Source organism: Polypterus senegalus, chromosome 17, assembly GCF_016835505.1.
Source record: "Polypterus senegalus isolate Bchr_013 chromosome 17, ASM1683550v1, whole genome shotgun sequence".
Taxonomy (NCBI): Eukaryota; Metazoa; Chordata; class Cladistia; order Polypteriformes; family Polypteridae; genus Polypterus; species Polypterus senegalus.
Genome location: NC_053170.1, coordinates 86,855,253 through 86,873,849, shown reverse-complemented (window position 1 = coordinate 86,873,849; position 18,597 = coordinate 86,855,253). Strand labels below are relative to the sequence as shown.

General features: G+C 37.4%; 1 protein-coding gene across 1 annotated transcript in view; it reads left to right on the top strand.

The window, feature by feature from the left end:
• The window catches only part of jpt1b (Jupiter microtubule associated homolog 1b), a 30,248-nt gene extending 11,996 nt beyond the window's left edge, over positions 1-18,252 (top strand). The window contains exons 3-5 of the mRNA XM_039740192.1: positions 10,833-10,945; positions 14,129-14,159; positions 17,761-18,252. Of these exons, the coding sequence (XP_039596126.1) occupies positions 10,833-10,945; positions 14,129-14,159; positions 17,761-17,903 (287 nt within the window). The 3' untranslated portion in view covers positions 17,904-18,252. The remainder of the gene's footprint in view (positions 1-10,832; positions 10,946-14,128; positions 14,160-17,760) is intronic.
• Positions 18,253-18,597: the final 345 nt, after the last annotated feature.

Here is an 18,597-nt window from a genome sequence, read left to right as displayed (position 1 = left end):
TGTGGGTTCTGGCTCCACACTCCCATTGCTGTTTGGAAGCACTTGAACCCAACACCTTCGGTAATGTCACAGATGAGCTAAACAGTGAGACAATTTGAGCAAGGGGATGGTAAAAAGTGCAGAAGTGCTTTTATTAAAACAGTCAACAAAGACAGTGTTCAAATAAAGTGCAGTGCTTTCATAATTTCATAAATAAATAATCCCATAAAAGAAATGTGGAGGTTAAAACCAATAAATAGAAAAATCTTCATAAAACAACAAGGTTAAAACGATCAGGAAGCAGTCTTTTAAAACACAACAATGACAAGCCTGGTGCATCTTTTCTGTTAGCGTCTCACCTGCTTCTCACAGTTAGGCTTTGCAGCAGGAGAGACACTCTCTGCAGCTGCCCTCTTCAACTCCTGCAACGAGACTGGAGACCTCCCGATCCCAGGCTTCAGTCTGGCACTCATCCTAGCCTCGGAGACTTGGCTTACCTGACAACCAGGACGCTCATGCCAGGGAGTTTACCGCCCAAGCCTCCCAACTCCCACAGCCTTCTTGGCCTTACGCGACCAGTCATCCTTCTCTGGTTACTCCCGCTACCTGGTCGCTCAGTGGGAGCAACAACAACTCCAACCCCTGGATGTAGGCCTAACACCCAGGCCTTCGCAGCTGCCCACAAGCACTCGTTCGCTCACTCCCCACGCACACACATGCGGCGCGTGTGTGTGTCTCTCTCTCTCTCTCTCTCTCTCCGACCTGCTTCCTCTCTCCCTGCAATCTCCGTTCTCTCTTTCCTTTCCTCTCTCCATCCGACTCGCGCGTTTTTTATAATGCGAGGGGTCATGGCAGCTGTAGCATATTCGCCACGGGAGCAATCACGGATGTGGGCAGTCCCTCACCTGTGCACTCGGTGAGAAACGCCCACACCACAGATCGCCCCGTGGTTTGCTATGGCCCAACGCCCCCTTGCTAAGCCGGTGCGAGAGCGGTGATTATTTAAAAACTGGCCCTTATTGAGAACGCTGTGGACCCGCTATACCACACTTCTGAATGTTCCTTCACCTGATCAACATACCGAAAAAAAATCAACTGAGCATCGTTTCATACGTCTCATCCAGTTGTAATGCAAATTGTTTTCTGAGTTTCATTTGCTCACAAACTTGCTGGATTACATTGTCAGCCATTTCTCGAATTCTTCTTGATATGGTAGCCTGTCATCTGAATGTGGGATAGTTTTTCACCGTATCGACTGCTTTCTTGTCTCATTATTTCTGCAATTTTTAGTGCTGCAGGAAGTACCAACTCCTCAGCAATAGTATGAGTTTTCCATGTTTTCGCTACCAAAAGACATACTTCATATGAGGCGCACAAAGCTTTCTCAGGCGTACGCAGATATCCGTGAAACATTGTGGTGCCTTTCATACTCTCATGTTGCCTCTTGAAATATTCCAGTGGTTTATATTTCAATTCTGCGTGTTTGTTTTGCAGGTGTCTCTTCAGATGCAACGGTTTCTTGCTGTGATTGGACAGAGTTTCGTTGCATATGACACAGACTGGAAGTGGAGAGTCCGCACCATTGCTGACAAAACCGTAGCCTAAATATTCTGCAGAATATTGTCATATTTTTCTGTCCGCAGATGAATCTTCTGGTGGCTTCTTATCTTGCTGCTACCACAGTCGTTTTTGAGGAATTCCTTGGCCTGTCTTATCAGAAGATGACCCAACACCTTCCAAATCACTCACTTTCGCAAACGCATCGGTACCACTTCCTTTCCGTTTCACTAAAAACCGGTCCATTTTTGGGATTCCCGCGAACACAAGTGTTATAACCACCTGCAATTCCTTTCTTGAATTGAAGAGGTTGCCCTCTCTTAAAAGCTACCACCCCACTGGGGAGTATACTCACGCGTTGCCCCCACTTTCTGAAGCAAATCTATTCAATGCTATAGTACAGCTGCACTGTGTTTTGCGGATGAGCCACGCAGCGAACTGGCAACCTTCTTCAAACTCTTTGGTTGTTTTAACTTTAAAAATTTAAACTAAAGCATTGAAACTGATTGAAACAATAATTATTTATTTAGGATAGCAGTCATGAGTCAGTTTTTGAAACTACACCTGAATTCCTTTCTTTTAAAGCCCTTGAATTACATTTTCTTCTTTATTTCCTACTTTTGAGTTCGAAATCGAAACAAATAAAATAATAAAAAAAAAAAAAAAACTCAAAATTATATGTCTGCGTACCCCTGCATAACCCTTCCCGTACCCCTAGGTGTATGCATACCACCGGTTGAGAACCGTTAAGCTAAGGCATCTTGCAATGATATACACACACGTGTCTGTGGTGTTTTTTTGTTTTTTGTTTTTTTTTTTTATTCTTTAAAAACCAAAAAAACACCAATATTATGAGATTCAACCATTATATAAGTAGTCCAGCCATGCTCAATAGCTCTACACAGTATTTATATGCAACAACCTTTAAACCTCGCTGGTGTTGTTCTTGACAGACCAAATCACAAACTTTTTCTACGACATGGTTGGTTTTGATTTGCTTTGTAAATGCATAAAGAGGTTGTGAGAAACAAATAGCAGTGCCCTGTGAGTCCGATCAAACACCCTAATTTTACACTACAAAAGTGGAGTGTGAAAGTGCAGCACCCTTTCAGTACACACAATAACTTTAACATATGTAGTAACTGTTAATCAAACATTACAAAATGAACATTTTTAACAATAATTACAGGAGACAAGATGGTAGATATGTGATTTAAGATAAACTAAATTGAGGTTATGTTCATATCATGACTACTGAAGTGTAAATGTGCAACATCATATAGTGAAATGAAACTAGCCCGATAACTCAAGCATATCAATGGATGCCCTCAACCACCTTTTGTACACTTACTTGTATGAAACATCCTTTTCGTAGTGTGCCTAGCAGCGCATGATTGTTCAGGTAGTCTTCCAATATTTGATAATAGATTTTGCTTATAGGACTGTCTTTGGTAAACAAGTATTTATGGAAAATTCAGCATTGCGCAAATGCAACTGTGATAACTTTTTCCCGGGGGGTGGGTTGTAGAAATCATTTCTGCCCAATGAAAGACATCCAGGATATGCCCACAGGGTGTTTATTGGTAGGTTTAGTTTGCGTGAAAGTTTTTAGTAATAACTGGAAATTGAAACAAAGTAACAAATCATCCACTGACTTGGAACAAAGCAAATGGATTAGGAGCGTGAAAACACCTTTACACATTTTGATTTTGTTCATAACTGGGCCCATCCTATAAATATATACGTAAAACAGGAGTTAACTCTGGCCTTAACTCTCATTGTTGTTCATCAAAGTATTCCAAAAACTTTCCAATGGTGGGCTGGTGGGCATTACTTTGACCTCTAAAACCAAATGAGTGTTCTCTAAGATTAGTGTTTAAATTTTTTAGCATTAAGTGTATTGTAATTGGCAGTGCCTGTGTAGAGTGTTTGTTCGTTTTCCACTGCTTTTAGCACTAGTTATCCGCCTTCATTTTTCCTCCCACTTTGCAAAAAATATGCAGGTTTGGTTAATTGGTGACTTAACTTGTCTGTGTCTTGTTGTGTGCATGAATGTATCTTATCAATGGAGTGGCACTATAAGATTGAAGACTGGTTGTTGTCTTTCCAGAAACTCACGGTCTAAGGTCAGTGGTGGTTTATTTGCCCTTCCCCCCCTCCACCCCCACCCCCTCCATGTTGCAGATGACACACACAGTAGAGTCTCGCTTATCCAACATAAACGGGCTGGCAGAACGTCGGATAAGCGAAAATGTTGAATAATGGCAGGGGTTAAGGAAAAGCCTATTAAATGTATAATTTTACACATTACGAACCTAATCATGTTTTACAACAAAACAGAAAAAATTAACTGAAAATTAACTTGATTACAGAATTGTCTGTAGTTAAATACAGTATGTACTGTACTTAAAGTTCAGTCCTGTGATGATTTGAAGACATTTTCGATTGTAGTCTGCTTTCCTGACAAGTGCCGTTTCTTTGCTGTCAAGTCTCGCCATCTTTGCAGCATCATTTTGTCGATTCCTGTAGTTTCTTCTTGTTGCTCAATGTAATTGCAGTTTCTAGAGCCTTAACTCCGTCACTCATATAGTCAACATCCGTACGAGCGTATACTGTTTACTACAGCATTGTGACTGTGTGTGTGTGTGTGTGTGTGTGTGTGTGTGTTTGTTTGTGCTGTGACGTGCGAGTCCCTATCTTGCACCCGAAAACACGAAGCTGAGTCTCAGTACTTTAGCAACACCAGCTTTATTAAGCTTGAAACAGCATCAGCACTGTTATTTATTGTAGCGGAATCTGCCATTCTCCTATACGCAGACACATGGTCAGGGGAAAGTAATACTGTCCTCTGCAGATTTATAATGTTCCTTGTATCACCCATCGACGGCAGGCAGTTATAGCATGTCCGCGATCTTTTCGGATTTGCTTTTATGGCGAACTGCTACAGCGCTGGGAGACTGCGATTTGCTTTGGGACGCTGTTCCGCATGTCGTCCTGTTGTGTGGAATCCCACAAGAGTTTAGAAACTTGCTCACACCAGCCATGATTCTTTTCAAAGGTAAAGTGCAGGTTAATTTGCTTTATGTAGTGTTACTTTATATTTTGTATTAATCATTTTTATATGAATAGTTTTGGGTTGTGGAACGAATCATCATCTGAGTTTCCATTATTTCTTATGGGGAAATTCTCATGGATATATTGTACAAGTGCTTTGGACTGCGAGCACATTTCCAGAACGAATTATAATCGCAAACCGAGGTTCCACTGTAATTAGCTGCGGCAGAGTCGGGAGCAACAAAGAATAGACTACGCTCATGCTTGCAACTTGCAGTTCTTGTTACCGATTGATGCTTTTTTTTTGCGGTGGGACGTTGGATAATACGGAATATTGGATAAGCAAATGTAGGATAAGCTAGACTCTACTGTACCTATATTTGGTGTGTAATGTGTGTGTGTGTGTGTGTGTGTGGTTGGAATTTTTTTTTTTTTGTTTGTTTGTTTAAGTAGCAGCCAGTTCAGAACATGTAAGGCATTTGTCTCTCACACTGTGCACTGTGCTGTACTTGACCTCTTGTGCATTTGAGCCTTCTGCTTCTTATGTCCTGATTAGATAGTTTGCTCTCTTGTCTCAAGATAGTATCATACACCATTGTATTAAGACTTAAGTTTTTTGTCAGTCTTTTGCACAGAATAACATTCATTTCACAAAAATATAGACTGACAGGTTTCTTTACAAAGCCGTTTCAGTTTGGCCACTTTTGAACCCAGAATTGATCTGTAGGAATACTAATACTTTGAAACACACGGAAATAAAATGTACTTGTTTTTTGAACATCATAACCAGTTTAAGCATTGGATAATTACAAAGGTTTCTCTAATAGCCAAATAGCATTTAAGAATCATTAAGGATAAGCTGAGAGTGTTTACCCCTTGTACATTGGATTAATAGCTGCTGAAGATGAGGCTTTGCAGTTATTTGTGAACCAGTAACTGAGTATGCTTGTGAATACATTTCTAGTTTTCCTCCTCTTTCTCTGTACGTTTAGCATTCGTTTGCTCAAAGGTTGATGCGCTTGCTGCTTCCTGAGCAGCTCATTTTCTCCACCCTAGCAGCCCGCTTCTCTTCTTCCATTGGCATCTTTTCGCGTTAAAACTGATTAAGTCAGTGTTTGCATTGCAATTACTTAGTATGTGTTTCTTAATTTTTCTCTTAAGCTGGCACTGAAGTCATCAATCTGCCTCAAGAATGATTTAAGATATGAAGAGGCAGGGGAAGTGAGGGCGAAGGTGGTAGGGATGAGAACGTCGCCCATACGCGTGCGTTGCATGGCCGCCCTGCTGCGTGCTGCCAAGAGTTGATTCTACAATAAAATAAAACTGAAAAGAGTAATCCAAATCATCACCTCGAAAGCAGGCCGTAGAGGTCACGTAGTATATTTGTACCAAATTTCAGATCAATAGGTTTGTGGGCTACAGGTGATTTAAAATCCTGGACAAACGGACAGCCACAGTAGCGTATTATATAAGATGATCAGTTATTTCAAGCATAAATACTCATTTGCAGCATTAGTAATGTTTTGGCTGTATTTTCAAATCAATTTAATGTACTTTTTAAATCAAAAAACAAGAACATTTCTGTCTCTTTCAGGCCTTTGCAAATAACTTTAACCTTTTTAGTCCTTTTGTGATTTTTGTCTGTATGGTGGAAACACTGCAAAGCGTTTAAGCTTGATACTTCCATATAAGATGTGTTTTATTTGGTGTAAAGTTCATTATGTTGAGGCTGAATAATTTAAGATTTTCCTATCTAGTATTTCAGAGCAGGTAATTTGCATTTGGACAGGTTTTGCCATGGTTTTAATTCTGACTGCACCAACATTTGAAGCTCAATATGCCAAAAAAAAAAAAAAGCATCCATTCAAAAGTATATATATATATATATATATATATATATATATATATATATATATATATATATATATATATATATATATATATATATATACACCCTAGCAAAATACCCGCACTTCGCAGCAGAGAAGTAGTGTGTTAAAGAAATTATGAAAAGAAAAGGAAACATTTTAAAAATACAGTAACATTATTGTAAGTGTTTTGTAACTCTTATGAGTGTTGCTGATACATAAAATATATATGTATATATGTGTGTGTATGTGTGTGTGTGTGTGTGTATGTATGTGTGTATATATATATATATATATATATATATATATATATATATATATATATATATATATATATATATATATATATATATATATATATATATATATATATATATATATATATATATATATAGCAAAATCCCCGCGCTTCCCAGCGACAAAGAACTGCTTTTAAATTATTAAGAAGAAAAGAAAACCTTTTTAAACTGAGGGAAAATATACCAATAACTATCTGTTAAGGATCTCTTTGTATACCACGTTGTCAGTTCAGCAGTCCGGTTGTAATATGACCAAGCTGTGCGCTGAGATTACTTTTGAGAATGCAACGTATAGTTTTGTCCAGGAGGAAAGCAATGTTGCCTCAAATCAGTGGCAACCTTTTTGTAGGGTGTCCCTGAGACTTTTATTAATTGTCATCGCGAAGCAGTGCCTTACTGGAAATTTGAGGCATTTCAATTGAAATGGGAGATCAGAGGGTTTAGCGGTGATGCCAGGAATACATTCATACATTTTTTTTGTGTAGCTGCCTTCACACAGCTTCTCCGCTGCTTTATAAATGAATGCCATATAAGGCCATTGTTTCTCCTTGCTTTTGCGGTTCTGTACTGTTTTATTGTTCGTTTATTACGATTCTTATAGTTATTGTGTAGCTATTCGAGACTTACTTTACTGTTCAGGTACCCATTTTCTTTATTTAATCCGCGGCTTGTACGTTATTTTTTGTTTGTTTATTACGATTATAGATGTTTATTGATTCCCTTCTTTAGCTGACTGCCTGCTCATATAAGACGCTCCACTGGTTTTTTGTGAAACAGCCTTTACACAGCTTCTCTCCTCTGTTTTATAAACGAACGGCATATAAAGCCATCACCTTGTCAATTGTGTAATGCGTTTTTTGAACCGGTTTGATGGATGGAAGTGATCACTCGTACTGCTTTCAGTCAGTTCACGTGAGCTGCTCTCTTGTGTGATGTTGCGATGTCCATGGCTTTATTTAATGTTGGCTAAGACCCGGCACTTAAAAGTTTCTGGCTGCACTCCAGTTGTAATATGACGAAGCTGCGCAAGCTCACTCTTGAGAATGCAACGTACAGTTGTCCAGGAGAAAAGCAATCTTGCCTGAAATCAATGGCATCGTTTTGTAGGGTCTGTCCCTGAGACTTATTGCTTGTCATCGCGCAGCAGAGCCTTACTGGAAATTGGAGGCATCTGAATTGAAATGGGAGATCAGAGGGTATAAAGGGGATGCAAGGAATACATTGAGTGTGGAGAAACTCTAGAGACAGCGTGTGTATTAACTTGTGGATTTTTCTGTGAGTATTTGGTGGCAGTGTTACGAAGTTGCTTCCGCAAGACCGCGTTAGTTGTGGAGCTCACCTCGGAGCATATTCTTTTCCTACCTTGTCAATTGTGTAATGCGTTTTTTTGAACAGGTTTGATGCATGAAGTGATCACTCGTACTGCGTTCAGTCAGTTCACGTGAGCTGCTCTCTTGTGTGATGTTGCGATGTCCACGGCTTTATTTAATGTTAGCTAAGTCCCGGCACTTAAAAGTTTCTCGCTACAGCAATTTTAACTCTGTTACCAGTGATCCAAAGTCTAGTTTATACCTCGTGTCTTCTCATTAAACTTGTATCTCGCTAATAAAGTATTCAGCGTTTTTCTTCAGCGCTGTTTAGGAGCTCTTCCTTCTTTTCTACGTACTGCGGTCACAGTCGGTTCACGTGATTATGTGGGAGGTGTGATGATGTCACACGCAGCTCCACCCCCCACAGCCATTGAGCTAATGTCCATTACAGTATATGGGGAAAAATAGCTTCCAGTTATGACCATTACGCCTAGAATTTCAAAATGAAACCTGCCCAGCTTTTGTAAGTAAGCTGTAAGGAATGAGCCTCCCAAATTTCAGCCTTCTACCTACACGGGAAGTTGGAGAATTAGTGATGAGTAGGTGAGTGAGTCAGTGAGGGCTTTGCCTTTTATTAGTATAGATATAAAATATAATATGTGTATATATGGTAGGTAAGGTTCCATTAGCCAACTTGCTATATCCTTATATCAGATTACATGATTAACGGAAAAATTGTTACCTATGTAATATAGCAACTTTAAATGTAGTTTCCTAGAGAAGTTTGTGTAGTCATCCACACTGTAAATAGGTTTTAAAAAATATATATATATTACTCGCAATAACTTTGCCAGCATCTTGCAGTTGCTGAGATAAAAATAATAAACCTTAACATTTACACAATAAAAAGTGACTATGCATCAGGATGAGAATCATTTATCAATGCAAGCCAGATTCATGCACTAGACATTTAGAAGTTGTTGGTTTTGTAGATTTCTGTGGAATAAAGGGTAATGTCGGGTTTCTTTTTTCACTTCCCATTGCAAGTTTTAATTTCATAAAATTACAACTTTTTTTAGCGCAGCATATCATATGCTCAGGTAAAATATCTAGACTTAGAAGTTATTAATCCAAATTGTAAAGGAATTTCTTTGTTTGAATAATGTATAAATGAGTTATTAGCAGTGTATCCATTCTGGAATTGCTCTTCAGTAAGCCGGCATAAATATTGAATAGGAGTTCACAGACAGCATTAACATATCACCCACCTATACAAGGAAAGCTGGGAAGTACTTTAATTGTGCCCCCCCCCCCAATCAATTTAAAAAAAAAAAAAATGTTTCAGATGATCATAACTAGTGTCAAATGACAAACTCTCGATTTGCATGCCAATACAAAAAAGCAAGATTGACATGTACTAAATAATCGCTGTAGAATTTATCAAATATACATAAATGGCCATTTTTGCATCAAATTTTTGATTTCGATGATGCTGTTAAATCCTGAGTTGTCCTAGGGCATCATAAAGTTAACTTCTGTATTTTTTATTTTTTTTTTGGTATGTTTATGGCTTCTGAGTTGTGCTTGTATATGCCAGGATGGGCTTCAGTTTTCTGTTGTCATGAGCTGGAATAAATGAGCATGTGTTTTAAAATGAAATTCTTAGTCATGGTTTTCACTTCAACAAACCTTCATTCCTACAATCCATCAGGGTATAGAAAAACAATACAAATCTTCTGCATGTGTAGTGCAAGAGTATTATGGACCACTGGGACCAAAAAAAAAAAACTTAATCCTTCAAACACTGTTTGGAAGATTGTCTACAATGAATAGTTACAGTAATGAGACCATGATAATCTATACTGCTTTCCCCAAGGAATTCTAAAAATACAGAGGCAGACATTAATTGATGTATATTGCATCTTGAGTCTTTCAGACTTAAATCCTTTGACCCCACTGAAAACTCCCTAATGATTTCTGATGTCTAGCAATGTTGGCAGCATATGAGGATGGACTCGTACTTTGTGCCAAACATTATACCATTTACATTAGGTGATCTTATGTGTCACTGATACAAACCCAGCCACGTAATCTGTTGTCTTTAAATGAGCTGCAAGTATTAATCTTTCACCCTTAAAAACAGACATGTATGGGATAGAATGGAATGTTTTGCCAGTATAAACCTAAAGAAAATTGTGCTATGTGAAAGTGTTATTTTTTTCTATAGCTGTGCTTATAGAAATGCCTAAATTTTCACTGTCAAGCCATGTCCTATCCAAGTGACATTTGTGAACTGTCTGTCATCAATGGTGATACAGAAAGTCTTCAGTCTGTGAGCCTAGTTCCCTCATTTCATACATCATTCACTCTTCTGCTTATTTTGCAGTTGTGTTCATGTAGACAAATGTGCTTTTGTAATTTGGTATTGGTCATTGTGTATTACCAGTATAACAGTTGTTTAAAATGCCAGTACTGTATGTGGAAACTACTGAAACCCCAAAACACTGTGTTAAGCCTGCAGTATCAGAAATTTAGTCATCTTCACTTAATTCTAAATGTAAAGCTTTCCTGCTGAAGTTGTATTATATTTCAAACAAAAATTGTGTGCAAAATGTGACCAGATGTGTTGAATTTAAAGTTTTGATTGTAAGAGTGCTCTCCTCTATCATTTAAAGGGTCACTGGCTTTAATTAAAGTGTTTTCACTTTATATCTACAGCATCACTAAGTTAATGTCTGTGTCATTTTTTTTCTTCTTCTCTTCAGGGGAAGGAAGATCTTTGGGTATATTTGGGGGTTCTGAAGAATTTCCTCCAAACAAGAAAAATATACCGGCAACACAGCCCAGTTCCACTGCTGGAGAATCTGCACCTGTAGTGGTAGGTTGATTGTAACATAATATATTCCATTAAATGTTCAGTCTGTATTAAAACAAGTAGGAGTGCATATGCTAAATCAAGATTTGGACAAACCCTTATACCACAATTGTTTTGGTCACTTCACATGCAAAAACAAAAGATCTACTGCCAATAATGCATATTTTATTGAATTTGAGACTTATGATTGTATTTCTAGTAATTTTTAACACATTTGTATTAGTTTAGGTACCTATAAATTTCATGCATGTTATAGAATTAATTTCGGTAGTCAAATATAATTTGATTGTGTTAAACCTCATAGAAGTTAATGGTGCACATACATTTTTTTTTTCTCCCCCTCCTCCTTCCAGATGTTTCTCTTTTCTTCTCTAAGACATCATGTCAATGCCTATCACGGGTTTACACAAGCTGAGGCAGTGAAAGTGCAATATAAGAATGCCCAGTGAGTTCTGTGTCATTATTTAGTACAGACCTTTATCCAAAGCAACCTGAAAAAAAAAACAGTATACTTAATAAGGAAAGTACAAAGTTAAATTCTGCAGAAAAGTACAAGGAATTCAATACCATGATCAGTTCCATGACTAGATGAAACGTATCTTGTCATTAAAAAAAAAAAAAAAGTTGCAGTTAATATCTGTGGATCCCGACTTAATACTTTGTAAGAGAGGACACCACTTCGGTGCTGTGGTGGAGGCTGGTGGTCAAAGAATTTACTTATTTAGTCCCATGTTAAAGCAGTGGTTTTAAAACCATATGAAAGTCACAGAAAACAAGACATTTGAGAATGTAATCCAGCAACCATTGACTTGCTGTGGTGGATGTTTAAATGTTTCTGCATGTGATAGGAAAAAGTATAACGCTTTAGTTTCAGGAGCAGTTGGGGTTAATAAGACCATGTATTTTGGATGCACGGGAAGATTTGTAAATTGGCTGTTTTGAGTTAGTAATACTAGAAATATGAATCTCTGCTAGAAACTCGCCACAGAGTCGTCTAATGTGTTATCCCCTTCAATGCCTATCAAGGCTACAAGATCAGCAGCTCCAGTCGTCAAGTTTGACATCCTCTGACTAAATACCTGCATTGTGACACCGACTTAAGCAGTCCTTATTTTTGCACAGCTCAGTTAGTACAACTGAAGATATGAGTAGAAAACGCATGCCCAAAATTTTGTTTTGAAGGACACTTTCAAGGAAATGAATGGCATATTTTACTAATGATGATACAAGCGAAGCAGTTAAATAAGAACAGGCATATTGCGTTAATAGCCTGTTTGGAGTAATATGATACTTGCAGTAAGGCAAATCAAATTACTGCTCTTTCATGTATCACTTTTTTGCCTTCCAAGATTTTTTTTTTTTTTAATATCTCTAGTCAAATATGATAGCCATAGTTGCTTCCTTGGCATTTATGTTAGTTTGCATGTCATGGTTGGATATCCGTAATGATGGCATCCTTTTGGATATCAGTCAAATTGTTTGTTTTTTTTTTCTTTACAGCTTTCTTATAATTTGATTGTGCGGTCTTTTGACCTGGATGATCCACCTGGTTTGTGGACTTCAACATCAAATTTTCTGACCCAGTCCAACAGTTCAACTGGTTTTGGTAGAAGTGAAAACCATGCAGTAGTTAAAACCTGAACTGTACTGTTCTGCCATTTAACCACTATATCTGGCTTTCCAGTGCAACTTTTTGTTAATAGTTTCCTAATACATAAGTAGATGAGAAACTATAATCCTAATGATATGGCGTTTTGAAACGTACATTTACCTTTTGCTGCCTTGATGCTTCCACAAAGCTCATGCTGCCAAAAAACCTGTTGAATCTTGGACACTGAAACTAAGACTTTTAGGTGTTTGTAGTATTAGATAGTTGCAGATAATTTTGTGAATGAGCTTACAATAGAGGTAATATTGTTTTGCTCCTAGTATACATTTTACAGGTATAATCAAAAATGAAACTTCAGATAAGTCTCATACTAGCTTAATAATCCGGGGCGGCCAGAATCTTTTTCAGATGCAAGATTCAAGATTATGGGATACTCCAACACAATGCTGGACCGCTGCTTCATTAATACGAAACTTAAGACTATGAAAGCTTTGTAAAATTAAGTGTCTTTGAAGGTCTGCTTGTTTTGCTGTTGGTTCTTTTTTACAAATCTTTTAAATAGACTGTCTATGTATTACACAGTGTTAACAGTATTCATAGGAACGTTTTCTTGTTCAGATGGACATAAAGTATCCTTGTTTGACACTGCTTCAAATCATGCTATTTAAATGAGGCACCATTTATTTCTGAAGTATGCTGATCTTGGGTGGGAAACTACTTCATTTACTGCTAGAAATAAGTGCATTATAAAATAAATTTTTTCAGCATTTTTGTTTACCCTTTGTATGCTTTATTTCAGATAGTTTAGTTTTTATAGTTCCACAGTCACTTAATTGGCATAGTTAATAATGCAAAAAAATAGTGGTAACATTTTTATTGTATGTATTAATAATCCAAACTTGATACTGTATTGGGGAAAACAAGCTATAGCAGGAGTAAACCATGAGGAGCAATCCAGTCCACCATAAGATTACACGAACTCTCACTCCATCTCACTTAGTTTCACAGAAGCAAATTTAAATCTCCAAGAACCAAATCCCCATGGCTCTGAGATCTTGGAGGAGACTGGAAGAATAGATGTGGATGTTGTACAAATGTCTCACATTTTGGTTCTCTGACATAGACTTAAACCTGGGAAATGAAAGATAATAGGTTCTGTGGCTAAACCATTATGTAAATGTCCTAACCAGGAATATTTTAAATAGCATATTTTAGAGTTTTTCTCCTTGGCCTCTCTAGCTAAATTGGTGTAGTTATTACTTATTCATTTAAATGGCTTTCCTGCATTTTTTTTGTTTTAATAAATTTTTATTGCCCTTCCAAGAATTCTCTTAACTAGAGTTTGTATCCAATCCTATGCCATTCACTATTTGCATCTTTTCATAAGTGGTGCCCATGTTTAGTGTTACTTTGACTGCATTTTGAGATAGAGATCACCATTTAATTGTTTAACAATATATGTATGTATGCTGTCCAGTGTTGCATGCATTTGGTAAAAAAATGGCATAAGAATGAGCTCTTTGAGGTTTACTCTGGAAAGGATCTTGACATTTTTTTTTCTCTCTAATGTTCTGCAGGAAAGTGCTGAAAAAGAGAAAACTGACACTGGTAAGTTCAACTAATTTAAAACGGCAAGTTCTTTAAATGTCACTTACTACTAGAAAATGCAATTTTTTGCTCTCTGTAGTGGTCAAGTTCTGAACAATTGAGTTCTAAATACTGTACTGTATGTCACATAACTGCTGACAATTTAAGGAGCTAAAGGATAAAGATGCCAGTTACTCTACTGGATAGTCGCAGATTCTCCTGCTTTGTAATGTAGCATGCAGTTTAAATCTGATGTAGAATATTAGACCTGAATTAAGGAGAGGGAAGTGTTTTATTGGTATATACTTTGAAAATTAGCACTAAAGAGCACGTAAGGTACTGTGTGTGATGTTTAATAATAAATTAATGATCATGCTGACTAAAACTATTGAGCTGACACCTGTCAATATCTGGAGAAGCAATGTCCCTCTGACACATTGTGGACTCAAAAGTTTTAATTACAGTAATAATCGTACACACCTCTAGTGGTTTTTTTGGAGTTCATGACAATCCTACAAGTAGGGAGATGTTGCCGAACATCTTGAAAATCTATAAAAGGCCAAGGTTCTATTTTAGAAACTTTTTAATTGAAAAGGATTGAGTCCAGGATCACTAAGCAGATTAAGTAAAAACCTTGGCCCTAAAAATCTAAAGTGTTTTCATTGCCTCCGAAAACACTGCTTAACCCACAATACCTGTAGCGGGAAATCAGATTTTGAGTAAAATGGTTATACAGTAATCCCTCCTCGATCACGGGGGTTGCGTTCCAGAACCCTCTGCGATAGGTGAAAATCCGTGAAGTAGAAACCATATGTTTGTATGGCTATTTTTATATATTTTAAGCCCTTATAAACTCTCCCACACTGTTTATAAATATTCCCTGCACAGTTATACAGCATAATCCCTTTGTATTCTCTTACATATTAGGTAAGATTTATTGAAATTATGTATATAAACACACTGTTTATATACAGTAAAACCTAAATATTATTTTAGATATGAGTGTCTCCGATATCGCATATGTTACAGCCATTACGATAGACCGGCCACCAGCAATAAATACGATACAATGCAAGAAAAATAGTATACAGTAAATGTGTACAGTGACACTAAACGTCGCATACATGTACTAAGTACTGTAAGTAGAAAATTAATTATGGTTACTCGCCAACAATGACACGATGACTTGTCCGATAACAATGAGTTTAATTTTACTGCACAACAAAGGAGAGCGTTACAGTTCTTCCAAAGGAGCCACTTCAGGCGATTGTTTAGCACTGTCGTTGTTCTTCTTCTGGCAGTCTTCAATCCAAATCCCTAAAGCAGATTCCATCCAGACTGCTGCCTTATTACATCCACTTACAACTTGTTTTGCACCCTGGTAAAAGAACACTGCGGCCGTAGATCTTATATTCCTTTCCTACTTTTTAAATAAAAAGAATCGTAGCTTTCAACAAATCCAAAACGTTTACCTTTTCGGCAATCGTTAACATCATCCGTTTGCGCTTGGGCACGGCCCCTGAAGCAGTAGCAGATCGTTTTGGAGCCATAATGAAGGGCTTGACTATGCACAAAGATAAACACAAAAGAGCACAACTCTTTACACAGCGAAACACAACGCTGAATGAGCAAGACGAGACCTCCTGGTTAACACTGCATTCAGCACGCAGGATCTTAACTGCGTGCTCTGATTGGTTAGCTTCTCAGTCATCCGCCAATAGCGTCCTTTGTATGAAATCAATTGGGCAGACCAACTGAGGAAGAATGTACAGGAAGAAAAAAGACACATTGTCCGCAGAACCCACGAAGCGGCGAAAAATCCGCGTGTTATATTTAGTTATGCTTTCATATAAAATCTGCAATAGAGTGAAGCCGCGAAAGTCGAAGCGCGATATAGCGAGGGATTACTGTACTTTTTATTTCAATCCTATACAGTGATCCCTCACTATATGGTACACAAAAAAAACACAGTATCTGGTAGTTTTCAGATTTGTATAATATGCCGCCTTCTAATATGCCTATGCTGACCTCTTGATGACGTCTCTTCTTCTTGATGGTATCTATACAACTACACCTTGTGTTCTTGTTGCCTTCCCTCTTTGTGTATGTGAATACATTTTCTATATATTCCTCTCCAAGTCGTTTTGTTGGGAATAAACCACTAATTGTGAAAAGGGATTTAAAGTGTTTCCTAAGGAAACAAAAGGAAAAAAAAATATTGGTGATTTGGAAGGTGCGTCAAGCTGACCATATAAATATAATTTCAGATTGACTGCATTTTGTAGCTGTTTGGAGAAACCTGAAATTAACTTTTATTGAATTTAGTGTGTTTATTCACTTAATGATTCTGATGCATCATTTTTCAATGCTGACTTTCAATTGTACTCTCTATCTGAAGCTTCTCATTTCAGTGTCTAACAATAGTCAACCTTGATGGGTTCCACTTTTCTGCTGCTATGTTTATCACTGACTGCACCAAGATTAGTAGGGAAGAAGTCCAAGTGTGAATGTAGACAGTGAATCTTTAAAAACGTATTGCATTTCATGGTTTTGTATGCTTTAAAACATGGGGTCAACCAACTGGATGCAGTTTGGTGCTCTGTAGGTGCTAAGAAAATTCTCAATATCCCTGAATGCCTTCAATATGACTTCCTCTGGTTCCACTAACAGACCTTTAAACCACTTGTCATTGATGTGTCTGATTTGTGGACCATTAAAAATGCCTTCCTTAATTTTGGTGTCGGTTATTTCTGGAAACATTTTTTTCCAGATATCAAAATCCATCACTTTCCTTGTCATTTGCGTTTGTAGAATTTTTCATCAATCCAAGCGCAGACACAAAAATCTTTTATTTATTTATTTTTTTTTTGAGGTTGACAAGTGGTTTATGTGCCGCGCTTTTCTGCCCTGGAACCAAATGCTTAGTGTGGCCAGTTATTTTTAATGTAATGAAACTTTTTGGCATGGTTGCCCATTTCTCCGATGAAACCGCAATTAGTGTGTATGGGCTGCAGTCCTAGTAGCAGTGCCAGTACTTTTAAGTCATTGCAGATGATGTTGTAGTGTGTTGGTGCAGGTGGGTGTGTATACCCAACTATATTTTTTCTTAATATGAGAGGAAATTGCAAAAAAAAAAATGAATGTAATAAACCAATATGTATTCGGTTATTTTATATAAAGGTGATTTTTGTGATTAGCAGGCCAAAATCTGTAAGCTATACCCAGAAGTGTCCAAGAAGCAACATATTTGTTGTCCAGTGGAGACTTTACTCTTTTATTGAGGCCGCAAACTTTCCTATCTGATGAATGAGTTAAGACAATATGTAACAGCTGTTAGCATGACGGCCTTGTTCCTGACCATCAGTAAAGGAGACGGAATCAATTCTTCAGTGTTTACATTCAATGAGGTGTTATTTTGTAATTGTGGGTTGTTGGGGAGAGTTGTAAAATGTGTTCCATAATAACCTAATTTACTTGTCTGGCCAAGATCCTTCAGGAAATCTGAATACATGAAAATTTAAATGACATGAACACCATATGTGTATTTATAGCAAGTGTTGCTCTCTTTGAACATACTTTAACTTTTTTTTTTTTTTTTTCCTCTCACCCCCCCACCTTAAAGCAAATGTAGAAGAACATGAATATGTTCCAGAAGAAAAAGAACCATCAAACTCCGTAGGCTCTAATGCAGCAGCACCAACTGCTGGAGGTTCAAGCAACCGGAGAAATCCTCCTGGAGGCAAATCAAGTCTTGTGCTTGGTTAAATATGTTGGTTTACATCTGCTGTTAATTCTGCTATGAATTATTCCCCCCACCCCTTCTCCTTTTTCAGTTTGAGCTGCAGAGATCGTGCTGCCAGTCATTTGACTTTTTTTTTTTTTTTTTACTTTTTTTCAAAATGTTAACAGAAGCACTTTAAGTACAACCTTTTACATTTTGGCCTCTTTCTCTCCTGGAGCCCGAACAGGCCTGAGAGCGTTTGTTTTTTATTTTTCTTTTCTCTCTCTCTCTCAATCTCTCTTTCTCACTCTCTCTGTCTCTCTCTGTCTCTGCTGATGTGAATGGTTAAGGGTTTGATTTTTGTGAATTCCAAAAGACAATAAAGATTGATATGAAACAAGTAGTGTTTATCTCCTTATTGTATCTGGTGGGATGTAAAATATGCCATAGTTGTGCTTTATGCAGAACTGTTTTTTCCATGGAGTAAAGTGAAAGAATTCTTAAATGTTTTTTAGGCATGCTTATTAAATTAAAATGCCCTGGCATGGGTTAAATTTAAATTTTGATTTCATAAGCTTAATACATAAGATGTAAGTTGGCACCTGTGCTATTTTATGCACATTAATGCACATAAATAGAGTTTAAACCTTTTGCTTCTGGAATAGCATGAAATTGGGCTGGTAAAATAGAGATTCTTTCATAGAAAATTCAGCACATCTGTAAAGCATTCAATGCTCC